This window comes from Nansenia antarctica (assembly GCF_963989245.1).
Source record: "Nansenia antarctica genome assembly, chromosome: 3".
Lineage (NCBI taxonomy): Eukaryota > Metazoa > Chordata > Actinopteri > Argentiniformes > Microstomatidae > Nansenia > Nansenia antarctica.
In genome coordinates, this window is record NC_137688.1 from 43,439,296 (window position 1) to 43,464,347 (window position 25,052).

Here is a 25,052-nt window from a genome sequence, read left to right on the forward strand (position 1 = left end):
ATTGTGTAGTTGAATAAACTTGCCTTTCCAGATTAAATGTCTGTTCTTGGTCTTGGATTTTGTGAAATATATTTCTAAATAAATGCGACTTATAGTCCAGTGCGACTTATATGTTTTTTTCCTCTTAATGTCGCATTTTTTGACTGATGCGATTTATACTCCGGAGCGACTTATAGTCCGGAAAATACGGTAATGTATACTCGATAAGACCAGGATTCAGCCTATTACAGACAGCAGCTTTTCACACTGGGTGTGTGTGTTTGCTTTGCACTGGTTTTTGTGTTTGATTTGAGTGTGTTGACATTAACTTAAAAATCCACCTTGATCCGCATTCATAAGGAACTGCTTTGAGAGGCAGTCTTGAGGTGCTCCACTTGGACTTGCAGCATGTTGTAGATAAAATGTTATCTAGGATTCATTTCAGTTGCCAGGGTTCTGGCAGTAGGCTATTCAATAATGGGATCCAGATTGATTGAATGAGGATTGATTTAAAGCACCACAATAGTGTATGGAGGCCATCTCATGACAATAGTTGGAGGTTACAAGGTCATTTGAAGGTCCAGTACGTAGATTTCAAATAGTGCTAAACAGCCATGATAAATCACCAAGGAATGAGAACACGATAAAGTAGAACGTTCAGGGAAGAATGTTGTTTTGGTCGAAACAAAGCGATCTGTAAAATCTGGTGTTCAGGTCATGCACTGGCCTTAATGTACTTTTTTTTTTTTAATTTCGCTTTACAAGGATATGCATGCTTATTGCTGCTATTAGAAAACCTAATACCTTTCACATTTTCAGTGTGGCTAGAGAGGGTACGAATGCGCAAAACTACATGCTTCACCTTTAACAAAATGTCAGCAACAAACATTAATTAACAGCCGAGGAACATTGCCCAGATGATCCATAAACCAGCTCTCTTCACCCCCCCCCCCCCCTCCCGCCAAACAAATGTCATCTTTTATTTATTCTCTCTTCAAAGTACAAGATAGAGGAAGAACACGCAGCAGACACTCAAGTATTTCCCTATAGATAGGCTTAAGCACCTGGTTCCTTCCTCTGTTGGAGCGCACATCTTGTACGTCCGTCAGCTCGCCTTCCCTCCCGTTCTTTACCTCGTCTCTGACAGGCGCTTCTCTGATTCTCTCACTCTCTCAGTCCTCCAGGAATAAGAGGCTCCATTAGCTGTTATTGTACTGCCAGAGGACAGTGGTGGGGATGGGGAGTGTAAAAATATTGTCTGCGTGTTGTGTGTGTACACAGTACACGGTGTACGTGCACACTACCGCTGCGCTCCCCCTCTCCTCCACAAGGTGCCCCAGGGTTCAGGCCTGCTCTGTTATTAGCAAAGGCAGGGGGGCTTATATGCTGAAGGGGCTGCTGCTGACGAGCACGGGAGGGGGGGGGGGGGGGGGGGGGGGGGGAACAGCATGTGTCATTAGCAGAGAGCATTCCAGCCTTCTCAGCCACCAGAGCCCTACCCTCCACACCCCACCCCCCTTCCCAAGGTAAACCTTTTCAAATAGGATCAGAGAGGTAAGCATATGGTTGCAGCCTAACCACGTAGGGTAATGTGGTTATGAGAGAGGGATGTTCTGGAGCTGCCCAGGACATATGCCCACTCCGAGACAGTCGCTTGACAGTAAAGCCGAAGGGAGAGGCAGACATCACGTTACGGTGGGGAGTGGCAGCAACCCAAACAACACCCACGACAAAACAAGACGGTCGTTAATGACAGAAACGACAATTACATCTACTGCAGCTGGCTCAGACATGACTGATCGTTCCTGTGCACAAACCTGAGTCAGCGGGAAAAACCTGGTTGACGGGAGCTGGGAGGGGGGGTGTTACACACTCACACACACTCACACACACACACACACACACACACACACACAGACAAAACAGAAGTAGCACTAACTGCTAATTGAACTGCACCAGTTCTACTGTGCTATAGATATGTTCCCTATACGAACGCACGGTGACAAATGGTTCACTCTCTGCGTGATCTCCTGAGGTCAGCCGTTGGCCTGACGTCATCCAGAGGCGTTTAGGGGAAGACTGGAGCTGACAGGGGGAAAGGTGTCACACACAGATAACATCCCAGTACAGCAGACATGCCCAAGCTTCAACCTCTCCACCCTCTAGAGTTTAAACAGAGAGTGCTAAAACCATTCCTTCTTGAGAGTGTGAATGATCAAACTCAAATAACTCATATCATAGCAACATTGGGCATACAATTCATGTTTTTGCCCACCTGGCCTTTGAATCAAAGAGTATAATAGAACTTCACCATCAGCTCAAGGGACATAAACTCCCCCAAGGAATCCTTGGAGAAGCTGCATTCACAAACACTAGCCAATGGATGTGGCCTCTTCCTACAGAATTGAGCACCATTGTGTGGCGATGTAGGTCCGTACAAATTCAATACAGTTACAAAAGGAGTGGAAATAATGACTATTTTCACCGTCTGCTGTATTGAGCCACTTACACAGCTAGCTAGATAATGCTGTAGACATACTGGGCCTGCTTCATAGGGACCATTGTCATTGGAGATGGCTGCAGTAATGGCTGAGGGGATAACACAATGTTTTCCTGCTGCGTGATGGAGAAGCAATCATGAGCCGTCACATGGGAGCCGGGGGCCCTTCTGAGCACACCTTTATTTTCATAACCATCTCCATAGTTCTCTCAAAAAGGACAGGGAAAACAGCATGCGCTGTGTATATATATATGCATGTGTGTGTGTGCGTGTATACATGTTTGTGTGTGTGTGTGCACGTGTGAATGTGTGAGTGTAGAGAAAAAGGGGGTGGGGCAGTTTTGCTAAATAAGATACTAGTGGCCCCTCCTCCCTCCCTCTGTCTGTGTCTGTCTCAAGCTTCCTGTTCCCCTGAGCTGCAAAATCGATGTCTTTATCTGCCATCTCCCACATTTCCTCAGGATGACCGCCCCCCCCCCCCCTCTTTCTCTCTCCCTCTCTCTCTTGGAGAGGCTGGAATGTCAGCTGTATGTTCTCCCATGTCAGCTTGCAGTGGGTTAATATCCAGAGGCTGAGTGTACTGTATCTTGGCGCCTGCATGCAGCACTGAGGCCACCCCGGTCCACCGTGGGCATTCTTGGCCCTGCTCCATGGCGTCCCCAGGAGTGTCAACCAAACACTGACTCACGCCAGCTGGTGGCGGCGGGCACTGACTACGTGTCTCACTGAGAGCCAGTGTTGTCACAGGACTCTGAGTCACACGCAGACACACGGGTCTACACTCTTTTAGCAGAGTACATTGAAGAAGAAGAAGAAGAATTGGTTCCATCTAGAACCAACCTTCCCATATGCCACTGTAACTTCCTGTTTGTATGTACAGTATAGAGCAGCTGGATTTCTCCAAAACATTTCTGGGTGGGTGGCTGTCGTCGCTCATTTCCCCAATGGGAAATGGTCTTTTTTTGAGGCCATGCTCACAATCAAATGCAGCGACTAATTCCCCTAAACATGGGGAATGTGGTAAGTGCTTGGCCTTTAAAATCAAGACGTTGTCTCTAGCGATGTGTTTTTAATTAACATGGCTCATTTTTTGCAGGTTGAAAGGGACACCCAAAGAGCAAGAGACCTCTGACCAGCTAGCATCTGGAAAGGCCTCCGATATGTGTATGCACCTGAAATGAAAATGCTGATGGCTGTTCGAGACTTAGAAGCTGTGATGTTCTGTTTGGTAGGAAAACATTCTAATACTGTAACTGACTTGAGATTGCCCCACTAATATTTCTCATTTGGTAAAACCAGCCTCTTTCTAGCTGCAGTTCGGAGTGGAACAGCTGCTTGGTGCACATTTCCATGAGTATTGTTATTTTTACTTTTAGCATCATAATCAACTGCCAGCTGAATCCTATCCAGGTTTAATAACAATGACACAACCGCTAACTGTATAAGCAGCTCACTGTACAACTACCTAAGCAAACAAAGTCAGTTACTGATACAAGTGACATATAAAGATTTAATGTCGTGCTCCACCCTAGAGTCTGTCAAACAGAGCTTGTTCAATATTGATATTAAAAATGTAAAAAAATTACTGACAGGTCATTGCACCAATCACAAAACATATCACAAAACCAATAACCAACAGTGTGGAGTAGGAGGAGGGGGCTTGGCTTTAGGGATGGGGGAGGAGCTTTCTCAGGCTCAAAACTAATTTCATCACTTTGGATTATTCTTTGGGGGGGTATAACAGGCCTTGTATCAGAGATACGTCGGCTGTGAGAAGAGGTTGACCAACCAGATTGTTGTGAAGCGCAACGATCTGAAAGCAGTAGGGCTAACAGAAACAGCTGTTGAAAGCGGCCATGACGTGTGGACAGGGTCAGGGAGGTCCAGGATAATCTGCCAGTCAGTCACAGGTGACTTAAGGGTTAAACAGGCATGCATTGCACAGCTTCCCCACTTCAAAGGGAAAGCCGGCCAGGCAGCCACTGTGCATCTGCCAAATGCAGCCCTCTTAAGAGCTGCTTCTGACTGCTACGGCTGCTGTAAAAAGAAATAGGCTGTCTGTGAGCCTTTCAAGCTGAAGGTACTGAAAGCCTAAGGCAGTCGGCAGCATCATAATAGTGCCAATGAACGAAGACATTAGATGAATGACGCTAACATGTCCCAGGCTTACCTAGAGAGAGAAACAAATGTTTTGATAAGTTGGAGTGGACTGGTCTGTATTGCACAGGTATGGGGCGTGCAAGGTTCAGTATGAGGAACAGGGGATCAAAGGTAAAAAATCAACGCTGGCTCTTCCTCCTTGTCAACGGCATTGGTTCATATAGAGGACCAATCAGAGAGCAGTCATACCATGTCTGCTGGTAAATGTAGTTGATCGGCTGTGAAATGGCAATCATTAAAATAATAATGACATTCTTTCAATCAAACTTAGGCTACACTACGATTAACATGAAAGGAAAGGTGATTATCTTAGAATTGAATTGTTCAATACCCTATTCCCTACCCTATTCTCATAAATCGTTTCATGCTGCTCTTTAACTCAATCTGTGGCTGTGGCCTCTCTGAGGCTAAATCTATCACCTCACCTGCCCGCCAAAGACTTGTGGGAGTGGCCACCATATGAACATTAGCCACTGCATGTCACATAGCCCAATGTTTCTGACAGAAGAAACAAGATACACACACATCCACACCAGTTTGAACTTTTCCTCACACTTCATCCTCTTGGAAACGTGCTGAAATAAAATGTCAAAATAACTTCAAAAAGAGATGTTGACCACAATTAGGCAATCTAGTAAAGACTCATGACAAAATAAAGTGGCAACTGGGGACAAACAGCCTGTTCAACCATTCAAATCAGCAGAGGTGGATATGTCTGTGAAAGTGTGTGTGTGTGTGTGTGTGTGTGTGTGTGTGTGTGTGTGTGTGTGTGTGTGTGTGTGTGTGTGTGTGTGTGTGTGTGTGTGTGTGTGTGACATTAGTATTAGGCTGGTGCGGACGACTTAACACCTCATACCCCACTTGGCTCTCCATGACCACACACACAAACATTCCACACCAGAGTCAAACCCCAGCAACCAAGGCAGAACCAAGAGCTTAATGAGCAATGAAACAAGCCACACATTCCTCCCTTAAAGGGATAGTTCAAGCAGAGAGAGAGAGAGAGAGAGAAAAGACTAACTCTAAACTAATGTTTTAAAGGTGCAGAATGTAGTTCTTTCCTTGTAAACAACCAAAATGGTAGGCTACATAAAGGCCAGTGCTCGACCATGGCACCGATTTTCATTCTCTGATTGCTAACAATTTATCATGCCAATCATTTGCACTACTTGAAAAATCATATTCTACACTCTGGACCTTTAAGGAGAGGCTAGGACAGCAGGCAGAATGTTTCAGGTAAATTAATTAAACCCATTAGTAATCTCTGCTTAGTCCTTTCCCCCTCCAATTCTCTCTAAAGAATACGATAAAAACTCAAAGGGATACATACATTTTACATTAAAATCTTTTTTCTTCAATTCTCTTTCACCTCTCTCTCCCAGAGGCAAGTGAGCATACAGACAATAATTCGTTTTAAATTGATCTCCAAATAACAATAATTGACTGATTATCTATTGTGAAGCCAGCAATGCCATCCTACTTGACAATAACAACCTCTCCGAAACACAGCACAAGTAACTACTTCCCACCATTATCAAACTAATTTTCTATGCCACCAAATCTGTATAGAGATGATTGGAAAAGATGTAATGATGATTGGAAAGATTACCCGTGATGTGTTACTAATGCCTAAATGGATTTCTGCATTTGTACAACTGAATTGAGTCTAATCATATTTTTGTCTCTTTTGTTTTACAGTTTCAAGTATTTTATAGATTTTTAATGATGCTCCTTATAGCGTAAACTGTGATTGTGGCTAGAACAGTCAAAGCATGCGGAAGAGGAACAATTACGGTACCTCCACAACCTACAGTAAGTCCTTATATATGTGTGCCACACAAATACAAGTACATCCTTATCAATCCCATCTTACCAAGTATGCCAATAGATAAACACACAATGAAAGACAATAGACCCACTCTTCTTGGTAAGAGACAAGCCACAGTATCATGTGCATGTTATTTTTAGAGTCCTTCGCTTAAGCGCAGAGTTTAAGAGGAGCGATGGCTAAAGGAATTAAAATTTAACCTGAGAAGCCAAATTCCATCTGGGGCTGTAGCGCCGTTGAGCACATGACACAAGCTCTCCATGCGAAGGCAAAGCCAATTTACTCCACATTTCACAGCTGCACGCATCAGTGAGCACTTACTGCACTGGAGTGCACTCTCAGAGAGACGCTACGTTGATAACCAATAGCCCCCTTGCAGTCTATCCCAGTTTCCACCACTTCTTTGGGGCTGTGGACTGGATAGCCAGCTACCCCGTTACTTGTGCCTCCAACTCCAAAACCGTGAGTCAGACATCTGAGTGGCTGTTGATGACAGTACAGCTGTAAATACAGCTGAAACACAATAATGGGCAATGACAACACTGGCGTTGTGGGTCTCTCCTCACAGCCTACACTACTACAATACAATCATAGAATGTACACTACTCCAAAAATACAATCATGTTTCCCCTGTTAGTTTTTGCACACCTGGTCCGAAAAATGTCATAGTATGCTTGTCTGTTACTTTTAGAACGTGACGTGGCTTAGAAAACACCCTCCGTGTGCTAGAGTTGTGTTCTTCTGATTCATATATTGCACAAAAGACAAAATACAAAAATGCATTGGACTGTAGAGAGAGAGAGAGAGAGAGAGAGAGAGAGAGAGAGAGAGAGAGAGAGAGAGAGAGAGAGAGAGAGAGAGAGAGAGAGAGAGAGAGAGAGAGAGAGAGAGAGAGAGAGAGAGCTGTCTGGGTAAGTCTCTGGGACTAGCCCCTGAGTGAAAACCTTGGTGCCTCCAGCGCCAGGCTATAAATACCCGGACGGGCAGCAGCGCAGATTAGAAGCAGACAATGAGCAACAGGAAGCGATTTTGAGGAAAGGTCAGGCTAAGATTACAGAGGCAGAGGGTCTGGTGTGCCTGGGGATGCACAGGGTTTGACAGAGGGAGGGCAAGACGATGACCCTGACCAATGGTGTTCATGGGGAAGAGAGTAAGCAGGTGACATCATCATCCTGCGACTCTAAACACAACCCAGGGGCCTATTCAGGAGATTGGAACATAAACAGAATATCAGATAGAAATATGTTGTGTATGACATTAGTGTCTGTTGGTTAGACAAGGGAGTCAAGTCAGCTCTATAAATTAGGCTACATGTCTACAGTATCTGCAAACATTTAGCCCCTTGCGTTTGCTAATCTGAGAGATTCTGATTAGTATAAGTAATATAGCAGAAAATCCCCTAAACCCATTGGAGGGCAACACCACATACATTATACAAATGAATTGTGTATGCTTCTGCCTGGCATACTGTCTGGAGCCTTATTGCGTTCCAGCTCCTATAAGCGGATGGGGACGGACTATCCACCTATCCGCCTATCCGCCTATCGTTATTCGTCTTCCGATTGTGCCCCATCTTCAACATCTCCCCCACAATGTTCTGGCTTTGGAAATGCCATGTCACTTGTACAGAAGCACTCATATTTGTATTCATAATCCATAGAGGATGTTATATTTTAACCACTGCACATATTTCCATACAATACCACATACTATAATACCAGAGTTCAAACGGGGACTCGAGTGAGGCTAAGAGAATTATCATGGTTAGGACAAATCTGCTATAGGCCTATATACTAATTCTTCTTTAAACTTCAACTGAGTATTAGTCTATTAACACTGTCCCATTCTGTAACAATGGTATAATCCCAGTAATTTTGGACTTTTGTTCTCAGAGGTTGGACACACACAAACAGACAATATGTAACATTCTGCAAACCATGTTAACAGGTTTGGGAAAAGGAGAGAAAGTTCTTAGCCATTTAAAAATGTCATAACAATATATATTCTCTCAAATACACTGGAAAAATGTAAATATTGATAAAAGACATACAACATGTGTCTACAAAGTAGCTTAAGACAACAAAACTGAAATACTAGGTCTTTATTGCTTTGGTAATTATATGGTAAGTCAGTTGTTCTACAACATCATAATCATGGGGTAGGCCTATATTTCATTATTTAATAATTTTGAGGGCAGGGAGTAGGGAAACATATTTTCCTTTCATCTTAAGTATGAAAACAGACTAGAGTTATGGCTGTAGGCCTATCATATCTTGAGCAACACTGGAAACCCTATGTTAGTACTAGAAAAAGGACTTTCTAATCATATAATGACTACAGTCTTACATTTCATAGATTACATTAGCCAATTTTAGACTACATCTTAAAAATCCCCTTACCAATAACAAACAAACCCAAACACCACCCGGGCACTCAGCTTATTCAATTCAAGACTGAATAATATGATCTCAGAAATAGAGGAGATAGGGGATCTGAGTTCAGTCTTACTTCTGAGGACTTTATGCAGCTTTGATTCCATCCGCCTCAAGGGAACACAGTGTTGATAGGAATCTCTGCACTGCACTGATCACCAGACCTTGTTGATAGGCTACTTTCCATAAGCGGTCGGGGTGTTACATTTAAGGTTATGGACGCATGGCTCAGACAGACAGTCATGCCACCAAACTCCGCCAAATCATAAAGGAAATGAAAACATGTTCATTCACTTACCAGACCACACCGAAAGCTCCATACCCGATGGGTCTGTCCGGCTCTATGTCCAATTGCTGCTGTAAGTGGTGTGAGTGTTGTTGATGGTGGTGGTGGTGGTGAGCTTTGACGGCGGCGGCAGCTTGAACTTGGGCAGGTGCCGCAGCAGCTGCTGGGCCGGGGGCTTGTCCGGGGGCAGGCGAGGGGAAGTAGGGTTGTTGCTGGCTCGGGTTCAGCATCACCGCCGCCGCAGCTGTAGAAGCGTGTTGTTGGACCGGGTGGACAGCGGCGGCCGAGCCGGGGTGCTGCAGGTGATGCTGGCCCGGGTGGTGGTGGTGGTGGAGGTGGGGAGGTGGGAGATGCGGTAGTTGGTGATGATGGTGCGGATGATGGGCAGCGACCGCCGAGGCGCCGCCGTTGTATGCAGCCATCATTTTTGCGGCATTGGAAGCCGTTGTTCCGCACAGAGCCATTCACTCAATAACAACAATCAAAAAGAAAGAAAAGGGAGGGAGATATGGATGAAAATGTACCGCTTTAATTATTTTAGGCGTAAATTAATATCCGTTGTAACCAGCCTATGTGGTAGACTATTGGGTAGATGGGTTAACTGGTAATTTGGTGGTGGCCAGACGCTTAAAATAAAAAAGTATTGAACAGGTTACAAATTAAATAAACATGTCAGCTGTTTTAAATCTATGAGAGCAACCTCACTCTCGCTAAGTCTTATCATAAGGATCTGACCTACTTCTTGACATGTAATTTTCTTGCGCATGCACCGTTAGCAGACACTATATTGGTACAATAATGAATAGCCTATGTTAATGCAGTGCACCTGTTAAAATTATTAAATTAAATAACCCGCACCCCCCACAATAAATAAATTCTCCAGGGCCCTAGATCTCCCTCATGTTTGAAGTGGCGTTCCCCTCTCCACTGACGGAACTCGGTCAATTTCCCCTTCTTGATATGAAAAGGGAAACCGATATGTATCACATGGGAAATGGTACATTCATCTTTTAGATTTACTCAAGTTTGCCATATTGTCTGGTCCAGCACCGCCGTTGTTCCCACCGCCTGTGCTGCATACAGTTTGCAGAAGTTACACGGCTTTACGCTACACCCGCTGCTTGCTTGATAGCCACTTGTTTTCGGCGTTTCAAGTGTGGGAGACCTCAAATGTTCCGCATACACAATTCCGATATTATGGAGAGATGGACTGCAAGAACGGATCGGCTACATCCAAGCGAAAGAGAGAGGTGTGTGATACAATGTTGCCGATCACGGCGTCCGTAGAAATAGGCTACGGGCCGCTGTCTTCCCTCAGATGTCACAATTCCCGCAACACCCGACCCCAGAAAGCCAAACCATTTTGATAAAATTAGCTATCTTCTTTCCTGAACGAGGGAAACAAATTCTTCCGAGAGCACTGTCAACTTATTTTCCCCATCGAATCCCGTGTGCTCAGCGTGCTTCGTTATCTCTCTCCATACGCAGCAAATACATAAATCCAGAAAAGGGAAATAAAAAATAAAAAATAAAAACATCCAAATGTCTATTCAGAAGACAAGCGGCCAGTGTCAACTCCCTCCAGCCAGATGGTGCTGCCAGGACCTGGGAAGAAACACGCGCAGCCTAGTCTTCTTGGGTACCCGACCAGTCAGTTTGTGATGGAAAGCCGCTGCACCAATCAAAGGACGAGTCTTAGGGTTTTTGATGTTGTTAAGCCAATCAGATGAATCTAGACAGGAGCATGGGACTTACCTCCACCGTCAAGGCCCAGACACTTGAAACTACCGCCATTGTGGCGAGACGGACATATAGGTCGCGCTGTACTAGAGGGGAACTGAAGAGCCTAAATGGAGAAGGAGTGCTACAGTTGCGCGAAGAGATTTAGAGAGGGCGGGGAACGCAATCAATATTTGCCCACCAATAATGTCCTCTTCACTTACAGTGACTGGCATGGATTATAACCAATAACTGTTTACTTGGCTTCATAACGCAATGGGGTTATGAAAAGGGCACGTACACATGTTACGCCCAAACCTCATTCATTTATAAAGGCTTACGTATAGATTTGATGATGTGCATAGCCTCCTAACTTATCGACTAAACTGTTTGATTTAAATGACAGTACTACTAACGAATTATATTACATATAACAGAATAGATATAATCCATGTGGTTGATTGGGGGTCATTGTAACGTTTATCAATTGAATTTCGGTAGATGCTGACATTAACTATCTAGCTCAAGCACAACGTTAACATGCATACACATTATAATGTTATCAATCATAATGCACTGTAAGACTTGTCATACGCATAGATGGTTGTATTATAATGTATTTCATCTCATAATTATCTACCTGAGCCCATTTGACCACAGACATAACTGTCACCCGCCATACATCACAATCACCTCTTCCTCATGTGTTTGAGCGGTTAGTCTAAAACCATGGCTCCATACTCCAGCTAGTTTGGTCAAATGAGGCAAAAGTAGTGTACAGAATGTCAGCTTTAAATCCAAGCATTTAAATCTATTTGACCATTTAGAAATAACAGCTCTTCATGAATGTATATACAATGGGGGAAATAACTATAACAAATAAAAAATAAAAAATAAACATATTGCAGCTATTTGCATGAGATTTAGACCAGACATTGTTATTAACTCAATAAAACTACACAGCTAAAAAAAACTAAGTTATGTGCAATAAAGGAGAATGACACATAAAAGATAAAGAGTTGGACTGCAATTTAACTTTCACCTGCCTCTCTCTCTTTGCAAGACAGGTCTATTTAAAGCAGCAGGAATAATTTCTGAGTCTGTTTTTAGTAACTTGCTCTTTTAAGTCTGCACAGGAAAGGGAAATGAGATGCAACTCTGACTAATATTATTATGACAATTTCTATCATAATGGAAAATAAGAAGCTCTCCTGTAATATGCCTTTCTTTTATTAGTCAAGTCAGTCATGGTTTTTCATCAGTCTTAATGAAAAAGAGAAAATGGATCGATTCCTATCATGGTATGGATACTCTCTGCTGAGGTGTGACTCTCCATACACAACGGGCTGCTCCACTTTTCATCATTTAAAGATTCTCAGAAGAGAAGGGAAGAAGGGGTACCTTGGGCCATCACTAATGCATTTAAGAGCACTCTGTCCCACAGGGGGAGTACAGTACGGTAGCATGATAGGCAGAAGCATCAGCCACTGAATGTTTTATAGTGGAGTGGAATGCTATTCTTTTGAGGTTAAAAAATAGTGAGACCACGGGAGACCACTGGCTATCTACAGCTCATATCATTAAACCAAGAGGATTTGCTCATAGTTCAAGGCAACCAGCCTTTAAAAGGTGCATACTAATGTGAATAATATTATGTGTGAATGTAGTCTTGAGAGTGAATTCATGTTTTTTATATGTTTTAAGGGTGCGGGTACATTCAAAGTTCTTGCAACATTATTGCGACACCTGTGAAAGGAAGCAGAGAGTGCCTTGCAAAATTAAACTTCAAAGGATTTCCATATGAATTGCAGAATATGGTTGTTAACAGTTTTGCATAATAATATAACAAAACCATGTGTCTAACAAAATCACCCACAGCCATTTTGTATTGACACAGGCATGTTCCACCAAAAACAACATAAAACAGTTCATTGTCCCACACTTACTAATTTAAGCTTATTATTTTGTTTGTTTTGGCAGTCCCACTCTTGTATTTATTGTATTTTTGTTGGATAGAGATAGTGGAGAAAGACAGGAGGGGAGGGTATGTCAGCGGGGCATGGGCCAGATTCGAACCCATGCCGACACAGACTTATGTGTGCACTGTAGGCCATGGTGCTAGACCACTGGACGACTGAAAATTGCAGCAGTTGGTTGAAAGTGCAGCCGTTATTTAGCTTGGAAATGTTTGTAGAAACATGAACACAGAAAAGATCCAGTCAGCGGAGTCTGAGACAATCACATTCACTAAACCCAAAGTTTAAAAAAATCCATTCATTCCTAAAACAAAACTCAGACAAGGCTATAATGTCAAACAGGATGTTTACTAGGAAAAATAATCAGAAATCATGTTACCATCTTATTTGTACACAAAGGCTTCTGTTGCTTTGATCAGCTTTCAGCACTAAGAAATGTGTGTGGCTCAGAGGCAGTATGTAGCCAATAAGCCACACAGGTAACACACCCACTGGTAGATGCCCAGAAACATCCTGAACATTTTGTAAAAGCAGATTCAGGCAGAAAGGCAGGGTATTGGCAGGTGAATGCACTGTCAGTCTGCCATCAGTAATGATTCCATTGATGGCCTTTTAGTGACATTTTCAAGAAGAAAAATATACATACAGCACCTTTACAAATGTACACACTAATATGCATAATATCAGTGACAGGTGTTCATAATTTGCAAATATGTCTACAACAGTTTCTATACTGTATGATCAATTGTGTGTGTATGTGTGTGTGTGTGTGTGTTTGTGTGTGTGTGTGTGTGTGTGTGTGTGTGGGTGTGTGTGCGTGTGTGTGTGTGTGTGTGTGTGTGTGTGTGTGTGTGTGTGATGATTTATACATCTGATCAAAATATATATGGCTTCTTTTTTGTAGATTTAATCTAAATTTAAATTGTATCTAAATCCGATCCAAGAGTTATCATATGAAAATATTGACATGACTTAAATCTGTGTACAAATTAAATACTGACCAAAAACTCACTTTAAATTGTATCTAAAGTATTTCATATAAATCAAATAAATATTTAGCAACATATTTAGCAATCTTATATCTGTAGTGCAAAATGACAATATTATATGTATTATTATATTAATTCATAATCTTTTTCAGAATTACTTTCTGCCTAAATGATTACATCACTTGGCTTTGAAAGTGCTGCCATCTAGTGAACAACAATTATAAAGCTTCTCCCGAAATTCCTTGGACATCGAAGCTGGTTCGAATTGTCATCTGAAGTAACTTTGCCTTCCTTCCTGACTAACTTTGACTGGCAGCTCTAGGCCTTGTACATAATCTCCTCCCAAAATAGTCGTTTTATTGTAATAAGCCCCGACTCACAGATATCATGATGACCACTTTTTATCTCTTGACCTCTATTAGGGAACACTCCAATACTCTTTGTAAGCAGAGATTTGGACCATTGGTTTTGAAAAAGGAGTAGATTCATATCATATATGGATGGTCAAACGTTTCAGATATACATGTCATTTATAGAGCTGATCACTCCTGACCTGAGGATAGAGTACCCATAATGCCTTATTTCCAGCGCATTTAAATCTGAACGTTCTGCAACGTTTCCACCTCTTGAACAGACCCCTGAATGACCCGGATTCTAGGACAAGCTGCCGAGTACACTGCAATGGAGGGATTGGAGGCACGGCCCGATGGACGTGCACGGGGATAGTCCATCCACCGAACTCATGGGTAGAAAATGATCAACGCCACTGTCAACACCAGTACGAGGAAACGCAGACGGAGAAAACAGGTGGGGGTGTTTTTGCACACATTGCTTTTGTCGAGACGATACTGGTGGAGTTGTAAACCAGCGAACAATTAGCTTACGTAAACCTAGCTAGGTGGCCAGCCAGACCCATTTGACAGAAAGTTTGAGGGAGTGTCTCGTCTCGATTCACACTCCAGGCTGCTCGCCAGATCACGTTAGCTGTCAAAATCGCCTGCCTATCTAAGTATCCCGCGAGTGGACGTTGACCTTGTGCTCTGACCATTGGCAGCGTAAGTCCGAGTATCTTCACCAAAGAGTCATATAACATTCGGCTTCGTTATGAGTTAAGTAATACAGCTAAAATGGCTCAATTGAGTTGAACTCCAACATAAGCTAGCTAGCCTGGGCTCAGCCACTCGTTGTGTAAGGTTAGCTCGGCAGCTAGCGAACATGAAGGCTTTGCTGGAATGTTCACCGTTAGCACAGAGGAGCTAGTCTAGCTTACGTTGTGTATATCTGCTCCGCCGTGTTAAAGGAAAGCAAATCTATATGGATTTGTAACGTTAGCTATCTATCTTATTCTCTTAGCTACTTTGTTGAGTAGGTTTACAATGTTGGCCAGCTAGCTGCTAGGTAGTTAGCCAGGTGGCTTCCTCGCAGTCCAAGTCGCCTGACAGCTAGTAGCTAGTAGCAGGCTTCTCTACGGGGCTCTGTGGGCCTGTTGCTCTCGTGTCAGTTGGCACAGTCACGTTAGAGGGGCAGACCACAGACACTGGGTTTAATAACACCTAGTTGGCTGTATATGAGAGTTCTTGTGGCATGGAGCGGGGGATGCATTTTATTTGAACTAACGCTTTGGTCTATTGGAAAGGCGAGTGGCGCACATACAGCGATGTTGGTCCCGTTGATGTTGGCAGGGCAGATCACTCGTGGGCGTTTCTGTTCCACTACTCGTAGCGCGCAGCAAGTTTGGTGGCGCAAGTTAGCATGTTCAAAAAGGCTTTCGATTGAACGGGCCCTTAGAAGAGATGTGTTCATTCCCGATCAGCATGGGTTTGCGGTCCTGACTTCTTTGCGAATGTACAATGCCACAACCTGTAACCAGCTAGTTTGCTGCCACCTTTCTACCGAAACAGTTAGGAACAAAAGCAATGGATTGGAAGTGAAAGTATGGTACAGAAAGGATTAGGAAGGCGTGCATTTCTCCGTCCGGAGTGTTTCTCGTCCATAGATAGAAACGTGTATATCGATGTTTATCGTCCATAGATAGAAACGTGTATATCTATGTTTATCGACCTGGATCTTATTCTATCTAGTCCCGCCGCTAACCATTAGTTTGAACGATCACAATCTCCTCTTTTATATGATACTTGTTATTTCATACACTTTATTCACATTTTTAAGTCGTCCATCCAAATATGCGAGCCCCCCCTAGGTGCTTGGTGATTTCTGCCCCCCAAAACCGCGATCCCTCAGCTGTGATCAGGGATGGCAACCCAGAGGGTAGTGCTGGGCCATAAATCGATTTGATTAATTAATTAAAATTCAATTCCAGAACCAGTCTCACTCCCATTTTGCACAGTTGGGTTGCCTCCTCCAAACTAAACAGACAAGGACGCTTCTGAGCAGACATTTTCATGACGGTGTTAAACAACAAACTGTTTAATGACAACATTTTCCAGTTCCTGTTTTACATGTACAATGCACTATTCTTAGCTAACAAATTATATTTAAAAAATGTTTGATACATTTAATATGACTAGAAAATCAAGGCCTTCCACAGCCGCGCTCTATAGAAAGGCAGCTATGGGGTCTAGGGTTAATACGGGAACAACACCGTCCGCTTGTCTGCCAACTTCACCTGAGCTTTGCAAAATTCTTTAATGCTCCTCTAATACAATTCTATTAAATAATTTCATCCACACCTAATGCGTGCGTCTGCAAGCTTCCACGTGTGCATCTCTTACCCCACGTCTCTCAAATAGAAAGTGGTCCTATTTGAGAAGACATTTGATCATCCCCAATCATTATGGGTTGCATTTATTTGTGTGGTGACTTAATAGCTAATTTACATGCCACAATGTGGTAAACTTTATCCAGCTAGCGTTCTGCCACCTTTCTACCGCCACAGTAGGAGCTAAACTGAGCAGTGGAACTAAAGTATGTTTGTATACCATTCAGAGGACGTTAGGAGGCATACCTTTGACTGACCGATTTTATTCTGTCTTTTATTCTTATTGCCTCAGAACCGACTCAAGTTTATTCATGTGAAAATGCAAAAAAACACTGCATACATACATGGGATGCTGAATTAACTGAGGAACATAATGCTTTCACTTTTGCTTTTAACAGCATAAAATCAAATAGTAAATAATATGTAACTGTTATATAACTTGATATGAATCAAGCATGTTTGAATTTGACGATTGTAATGCTAATATGCTTTTTTTTGTTCATCTTGCAATATCCTCAGGTGAGGGAAAAATAAATGGAATCAAAGTGCAGAGAGAGGAGACCCCCTCTGCCCCAGTTCTGGTGGATTCCCTTCATTCCTCCAGCAACAGTGCACACCCTCTAGAGGCTTACGTGAAACTGAAACCTCCTGGGAAGCTCTCCACCACTCACACGAAAGGCAGTAGCAATTTTAAGAGCAGAATGAACTGCAAAAATGACAAGCTCTCAGAGTTGAAAACAGCTAAGGGCAAGAGGGAGTCAGTTGCTCTCTCAAATGGCGTTGTGCCTCTTAACTCTGGCCAATTTACAAATGGCTATCCCAGTGAGCCCGGCCCGGACATTGGTTGCAGCAGTCCTGAGAGTCGATACATTACTCCCAAGAAGCGCTGGGTCCAGCGGAATGCAAAGGCTATGGAGAGTCTGAACTTTGGGCAGGATAGGGCTGTGCCCCCGGCTGCTATGCCTATGGTCCCCAGCAAACGTGAGACAGATCGTCACACCTCTGAGCCTGCTGAGAAACCAACAGGCTCCCAGTTGAACTGCAGTGGGGCATTAGCTAAAGCAGAGGCTCTCACCATTGGCTCTGAGGTCAGGGAATCTTCCACCTCCATCACAGATGTCACACCTGTGGATGAACCGCAGATTAAGAACACAGACAGCACGGCTGCAGCAGACTCTGTCAAAAAGCCTGAAGACAGACCTGGAAAAACAAAGCTAACCTCTGCTGTCGCCACAAGAGAGGATTCATGGACCCTGTTCAAACCACCTGCTGTGTTTCCTGTGGACAATAGCAGCGCCAAGACAGTGCCCAGGATCAGTTATGCAAGTAAAGTCAAAGAGAATCTCAACAAAGCTGCCGTAGAGATGCCTCCACCGCAAACCCAGGTTTCCACAAGACTCTCCCAAGTCCCCATGTCTGCTGTGAAGACTATTAACTCCCCTAGCTTCACCAATGACCCCCTATCTGGAGAGGGGTACAACTGCCCCCTACCTGCACCCCTTTTTACGACTGCTGCTGCTTACACTGCCCCCTCGCCTGTCTCTCCATCCCGCATGGCTGAGAATGAAGGACCCTCATCCAGCAATGGCACCACCATCGCATTTGGCACCACCGCCGTGATGGCGGGAGAGCAGAAGTCCAGTTTCTTTCTCTACCCCCTTATCCCTTCTTCAAATATGCAACCCCACCACATGTTCCCTAGCGTCTGCCGCCAAGTGGACTCACCTGCTGCTATGACAAATTCAAAATCCCTGGTGGACATTTTCCAGAACCAGTGGGGGCTGTCGTTCATCAACGAGCCCAGCTCAGGGGCTGGGGTGGCGGTGGCGGTGGGCCAGCCAGCTGGGAATGGCCCAGTTGTGGAGGTGACTTTTCAGGGGGGCATTCCAGCCGCTTTAGAGAACCGCCCTGTTCCAAAGGCTTATGAGCAGGACAAACGGACTAGCCTCAGAACTCCTGGCAGGTGTCTCCCCGCTGCCTCAGGAGCGCAGGAGGGTGAGACTGAGAGTAGAGCTGCAATAGTGTTCTCTTCTTCCTCCTCAAAGGACCCTGGTGCTGAGCTGCCAAGATCTAGTTGGGGATCGTTTGACCTAAAAGCTGCTGTTATTTATCACACTAAAGGTAACTTATGCTCCAGTATTTGAGTCTGAACATGAGAATATTTAAATGTTGATGTCATGTCACCACTGCACACAATCTCACCCATCTCATGTGTTTAGTACCCGACACTAAAACATCCTACTTTTCCAAAAGAGGGGTTTTGTTGGTAACACTTTATTTTACAACCCACTATGTACCTAGAAAGTACTTCCTGGGGTAAACATTTTATTACCAGATACTTGCATATTAATTATACTTCAGTTTGGTTGAGAAGAATTGGCACAAGCTCTGCTATGTACCATTTAGTACCATAACCTAGTTTCTTAGTTAATACTGAGTAAATTAAATGCAGTACTGTAAAATAAAGCGCTACTGAAATGTTTACCTATGGCTGGTCCAAAGAACAGAAAAGACATCATGTATGTAACTATTAGTGTATTAATCTGTCATACATTACTGAAGACATATTTGTTTAACTTTTTACAGAGGTTGAATATATTCAGAATTTACAAAAACAAGGTAAGCAAACTTTTGATTCCTGCCATATGATTGTGGACATTATCAGTATGTAAAGATATAGAGAAGAGATGTTTACAGTAAGCCATTTATCCAATATTAATTAGCAGTGAGGGCAAAATGCGATTGTGTCAGATCCTGACTGGCTTAGTAGGTGATCTTTACTTTCCAAAGGCCAAAAATGGCAAAAGAAAGCACCAGTTATGTTTTTTCCAACAATAGTGTGCAGATAGCAATATTGATTCTGAATTTGCTGGAGTGTCTCTTTTTAAATACTTTCATTGTCTAAGCTAAGCAATTTGCCTCTTCTCTAGATCCAAAACAAGTAGTCCTCTACGGTGAGACCAAGGATCGGCCTTTTCAGTGAAGACATGTTGGAATGCAACGCCCTCTTCTGGCTACAGCCTCAAACAGCGCCTCTTGGGACACCTCTGCTCTTTCAAAAACCTGTTCAGGACTCTTCTGATCTCAGCTAGTGCTCTAGAGGGGAGACGGTGGTACTACAGACACTTATCCTCTCCAAGAGAACAGCGATGCTGTTGAGATATTAGATGGTTGAACAGTGGGGCAACAAGCTGTTTTGACAGGAAAGTGTCAGAACGGGAAACCTCAAAATTCCCTCGTCCTCCTCTTTCTCAGAGACAGGCTTCAGGGTGTGTGAGGACATCAACTTCTTGTCCATAAACAACCACTAGCCCCTAATTCCCTAGACACTTGTGTTGATGTGAAATGATTTGATTGGCTTCACCTATCAGGGCAAGACAAAGCTACTCCATTCCCATCATGCTCTTACCTATCCTCTCAGATCAGCTCAAGTGAAGAGGGTAAAGGGGTCGGGGTTGTTTCTGAACAGGGCCCGAGTGACTTTTGGTGCACTCAGCCCTCTGAATTTAAGCTCACGCCATCATTGAAATCACAAGATAGCGGCGACTGGCATACTGACCTCCCCTCCCTAGCATTTCAGGAAAGAAGATTCCTATTCCATTGGTTTCTTCATTAATTAAAATGTTCACATTACATCTGTAAAGACACACATGCTCAATTTGTATTTGTACCGAAACAAATGGAAAAGACTTGAACGTTTTAGAATGATTGCCTTCTAGTTTTGAAAAATTGTGGCTGCAATATCATGGGTTGAAGCAAGAGCCATGTCAAGAGCCTCTGCTAAAGTCAAATGTCTTAACTATATTTTGGATTATGGAGTGGTCAATATTTTGTTATTTAGCTCCGCTCCCCCTCTATCAAATTTGGCAATGAAGTTAAGAAGTCCCAGGGTCATTGGGTGGACAGTGGGATGGTGTTTTTGTGTTCATAGTTAAAATCGTGACTATATATATCCTTCCCATTTAAGGCCTGTTTTGTTCAGAATTTCGTATTAGTCTTAAGGTTATGTCAGAAAGCGACTTGTTTGTTTGGGGAGGGGTTTCTGTCTTCCGCATTAGAGACTAGATGACTGTGTGATGGTGGTAACTAACACAGGACAGAGATATAATGTAACCATTTTTTTCTCATGTTTTTTCCTCATGTTTTTTCCTCATTGTCTTTTAATGATTAGTGTAATGCACTGCCATCTAACCCAAGGAATTGCTTTTCATGTTGTATCTTCTTACCATCTCAACACATTAATGCAGCTTCTTTATTTGTTCTAGGAGTGCGCATCTGTGTCTCCAAAAACCAGCCCTATGTATGGGGCAGTATTTTTCTGAATATCGTTTCAGAGGGTTCAGATTGTTCTCTTTTGTCTGTCCGTGTTAATTGTTTGGGGCGTGTTAATGACCTACGTTGCCAAACTAAACATGGGAAATCATGTTGCATTGGTTCGTCTTTTATTTATATCAGGACATCAAATTAAGGTCAATGTGAACCACTATGTGACATGGTATGTTTTAAAATAGTGTTTTCTTCTACAGCCTAATCTCCCTACCGGTATGATCAGTTTCGTTATATTGTGACGTTAAAGTTCTAACATAGCTGCAATATGAGCAATACTCTTGTTTTAGGAGAGACAAAAAGCCTGTCATGCTTTCTTGCTTCTGTGTTTATTCATGTTTCTTACAGGGCAGTGAATGGAAAAACTCAGCCTAAAAGTAAAGGCCTAGATGGTGCCAACATAGCAAGAATATACAGACATGAGCTTATTGCTCATTAGTCACTTAAGATATATTACTAATCAAGATTCCTTCCTTCTCAGGAAGTTTCTGAGAAATGTCCATTGCTCTCTGAGACACAGTGGGCATTGTTGGGGCAAATTCTAATGAAATCTGGAGGGTGGTTCACGATTAGGAGCTTTTTGAATTTATTGGAACTGGACCTGTTCCACTTGTTGTGGATTGTGCTTATTTTTCTGTCTCAGCCTTGACGCAGCTTTTCAGATCTACCATTACAGTGCTTAATTTTTGTTAGCTGCATGTCTGGTGGGGGCGGGAGTCAAACAAGTCTCCCACACGGAAGACACACGTAAACTCACCCAGCCAAAGCCTAGGCAATAGCTTGAGGAGCTGTACAGTAATGCTTGTCTTCAGGTCTCAGGAAAGGTTGCTCATCATGAGGGTGGTCACCGAACCACCTCTGTTACACATGGGTCAGTCGAAGATGTATAGCTTAGTGTAACTTGTGTATGCTGTTGGTCATTTCTGTTTCACTCTTCTTTTTTTCTTCTTTTTTTACTTGAAACGGCACATTCATCTGACTTCATCTTTTGGATTTTCAGGCTGCCATCAGTTTATTTGTTTCTACCTAACTTTTCTTTGAACCCCCAGACAGGTCTTGTTTTTTTAGCTGGTCACCAGTGGAAGGGTTGGGCAGGATTTACTTATCCATGTGAAAATACAGTACAAATTAATTTATTGCATCTTGATTCTCGGTTAGTCCTTTAAGGTTTAAAAATAATAATTGAGCACTTCTTCTAATCAACCGTACTCTATTAGATGCATTTTAAACTAAAACCACACAGACCGTGTACCAAAAAGTGATTTGGAATAAGCAAACAGTGAAGATGATGGAGGGCCAGTTGTGGATCTGCAGAATCAATGCGTATGTGCCGACAAACGTTTAAGCCTGTTTGAGGAGCCCTGACTTATATTATGGCAGACAAAGTGGCCAGGGTGTGTGTGTGTGTGTGTGTGTGTGTGTGTGTGCGTGCGTGCGTGCTCACAAAGATGTGCAAGGTTCCCTGTCGAGAATCCACACTAAATACAGGGTGCTTTTGAAAAATAATATTTGAATTGGATCTTCTTAAATTTAATTGAATCTTTGTGCCATGTTTTGACTGTTATTGCTGTGTATTAAATCTGTTGACTTTTCATCTCCCTACTGTAATTGCAGTAAGGATTTAACATTTGTTGTCACAGCTAAATAAATCTATTAAAATTATATTTTGTGTCAGCTTTTTACTTTCTGTTGTTCAATGGTCAGTTAAATTAAATATTATATATACCGGTACAGTGGGGAGAACAAGTATTTGATACACTGCTGATTTTGCACGTTTTCCCACTTAGAAAGAATGTAGAGGTCTGTAATTTTTTATCATAGGTACACTTCAACTGTGAGACAGAATCTAAAAAAAAAATCCAGAAAATCAAATTATATGATTTTAAAGTAATTAATTTATATTTTATTGCATGAAATAAGTATTTGATACATCAGAAAAACAGAACTTAATATTTGGTAAAGAAACCTTTGTTTTTTTGCAATTACAGAGATCAGACGTTTCCTGTAGTTCTTGACCAGGTTTGCACACACTGCAGCAGGGATTTGGGCCCACTCCTCCATACAGATCTTCTCCAGATCCTTCAGGTTTCGGGGCTGTCGCTGGGCAACACAGACTTTCAGCTCCCTCCAAAGATTTTCTATTGGGTTCAGGTCTGGAGACTGGCTAGGCCACTCCAGGACCTTGAGATGCTTCTTACGGAGCCACTCCTTAGTTGCCCTGGCTGTGTGTTTCGGGTCGTTGTCATGCTGGAAGACCCAGCCACGACCCATCTTCAATGCTCTTACTGGGAAGGAGGTTATTGGCCAAGATCTCGCGATACTTGGCCCCATCCATCCTCCCCTCAATACGGTGCATTCGTCCTGTCCCCTTTGCAGAAAAGCATCCCCAAAGAATGATGTTTCCACCTCCATGCTTCACGGTTGGGATGGTGTTCTTGGGGTTGTACTCATTCTTCTTCTTCCTCCAAACACGGCGAGTGGAGTTTATGCCAAAAAGCTCTATTTTGGTCTCATCAGACCACATGACCTTCTCCCATTCCTCCTCTGGATCATCCAGAATCCAGATGATCATTGGCAAACCTCAGACGGGCCTGGACATGCGCTGGCTTGAGCAGGGGGACCTTGCGTGCGCTACAGGATTTTAATCCCTGACGGCGTAGTGTGTTACTGATAGTTTTCTTTGAGACTGTGGTCCCAGCTCTCTTCAGGTCATTGACCAGGTCCTGCCGTGTAGTTCTGGGCTGATCCCTCACCTTTCTTATGATCATTGATGCCCCACGAGGTGAGATCTTGCATGGAGCCCCAGACCGAGGGAGATTGACCGTCACCTTAAATTTCTTCCATTTTCTAATAATTGCGCCAACAGTTGTTGCCTTCTCACCAAGCTGCTTCCCTATTGTCCTGTAGCCCATCCCAGCCTTGTGCAGGTCTACAATTTTGTCCCTGATGTCCTTAGAAAGCTCTTTGGTCTTGCCCATTGTGGAGAGGTTGGGGTCTGATTGATTGAGTGTGTGGAGAGGTGTCTTTTATAAAGGTAACGAGTTCAAACAGGTGCAGTTAATACAGGTAATGAGTGGAGAATAGGAGGGCTTCTTAAAGAAAAACTAACAGGTCTGTGAGAGCCGGAATTATTACTGGTTGGTAGGTGATCAAATACTTATTTCATACAATAAAATGCAAATTAATTATTTAAAAGTCATACAATGTGATTTTCTGGATTTTTGTTTTAGATTCCGTCTCTCACAGTTGAAGTGTACCTATGATAAAAATTACAGACCTCTACATTCTTTCTAAATGGGAAAACCTGCAAAATCAGCAGTGTATCAAATACTTGTTATATAAATATTATGTATATATAGCCACTGATTCTCAAGGAAGACCTAACTTATCATAACCATTGGGAGCAAAAGTCCTGCAAGATCTACCAAGTGTTGTCAGACCTAAAGAGTTGGGGTTTCTTTTACCCCTAGAATCAAGAGTACGAGAGAACAGACAAATCCCCCAAAGACACAGATGTGCCCCGGAAAAATGTTAATGCTCAATCTTCTCTTCCATTTCGTCTGGCTATCTCTGCCTCCTGTAAGAGAGGTGAAACATACACATCTTGTTTAAATTATTAATAACACCTTGCTTAATACTCAACATACATTATTTCCAGGAAGTGAAATAGTGTCTGATGCCAAAGCCTCAATTAAAAAACAAGGTACTATAACACAACTGGGGCTCTGTCATTGATGTCGACGTCTAGGGGGGAAGGGGCCAAGATGTGAGCAAAATTCCGTGCCATCCTCCACATTCACCACTGGAGGTCAGTCAAGATTCAACATGTCCATTCTGTGGAGTGTACGATTTTCTACTTGACCCCTTACTTGTCATCTTGAGAAGTTTTTCCCATGTTTTTGTGTGGGAAAGAGCCTGTGGCATCCTAACCTTGACCACAGTGTGAGTGTTTTGGGCTGTAATGACTACTGTGTAATTACAGTGTGTGGCATTCTGGAATGTAGTTCAAAGTATTGCACTTCTCTTGTTATGTTAAAGGTGGAGAAGTCTTTCTTCAACACTTAGGTTTTTTGGTTCAAAACTCAAACGCTTGTATCTTCCATTCTTGATGTGTCTATTTCTAACCATACATTTTTTG

At 43.0% G+C, this 25,052-nt stretch overlaps 2 protein-coding genes across 2 annotated transcripts in view; one reads left to right on the plus strand and one right to left on the minus strand.

Annotated features, from left to right (window-relative positions):
- The window catches only part of nlk2 (nemo-like kinase, type 2), a 55,882-nt gene extending 45,129 nt beyond the window's left edge, over window positions 1-10,753 (minus strand). The window contains exon 1 of the mRNA XM_080525261.1: window positions 9,198-10,753. Coding sequence (XP_080381387.1) covers window positions 9,198-9,649 — 452 coding nt within the window. The 5' untranslated portion in view covers window positions 9,650-10,753. The remainder of the gene's footprint in view (window positions 1-9,197) is intronic.
- A 6,432-nt stretch (window positions 10,754-17,185) lies between these two features.
- On the plus strand, window positions 17,186-19,899 carry nufip2 (nuclear FMR1 interacting protein 2; the record flags this gene model as incomplete). The annotated part of the gene is made up of 3 exons (XM_080527291.1): window positions 17,186-18,709; window positions 19,175-19,207; window positions 19,844-19,899. Exons 1-3 carry the CDS (start codon window positions 17,290-17,292, stop codon window positions 19,897-19,899), a joined length of 1,509 nt encoding a protein of 502 aa, XP_080383417.1. The 5' UTR covers window positions 17,186-17,289.
- Between the last annotated feature and the right edge of the window lie 5,153 nt (window positions 19,900-25,052).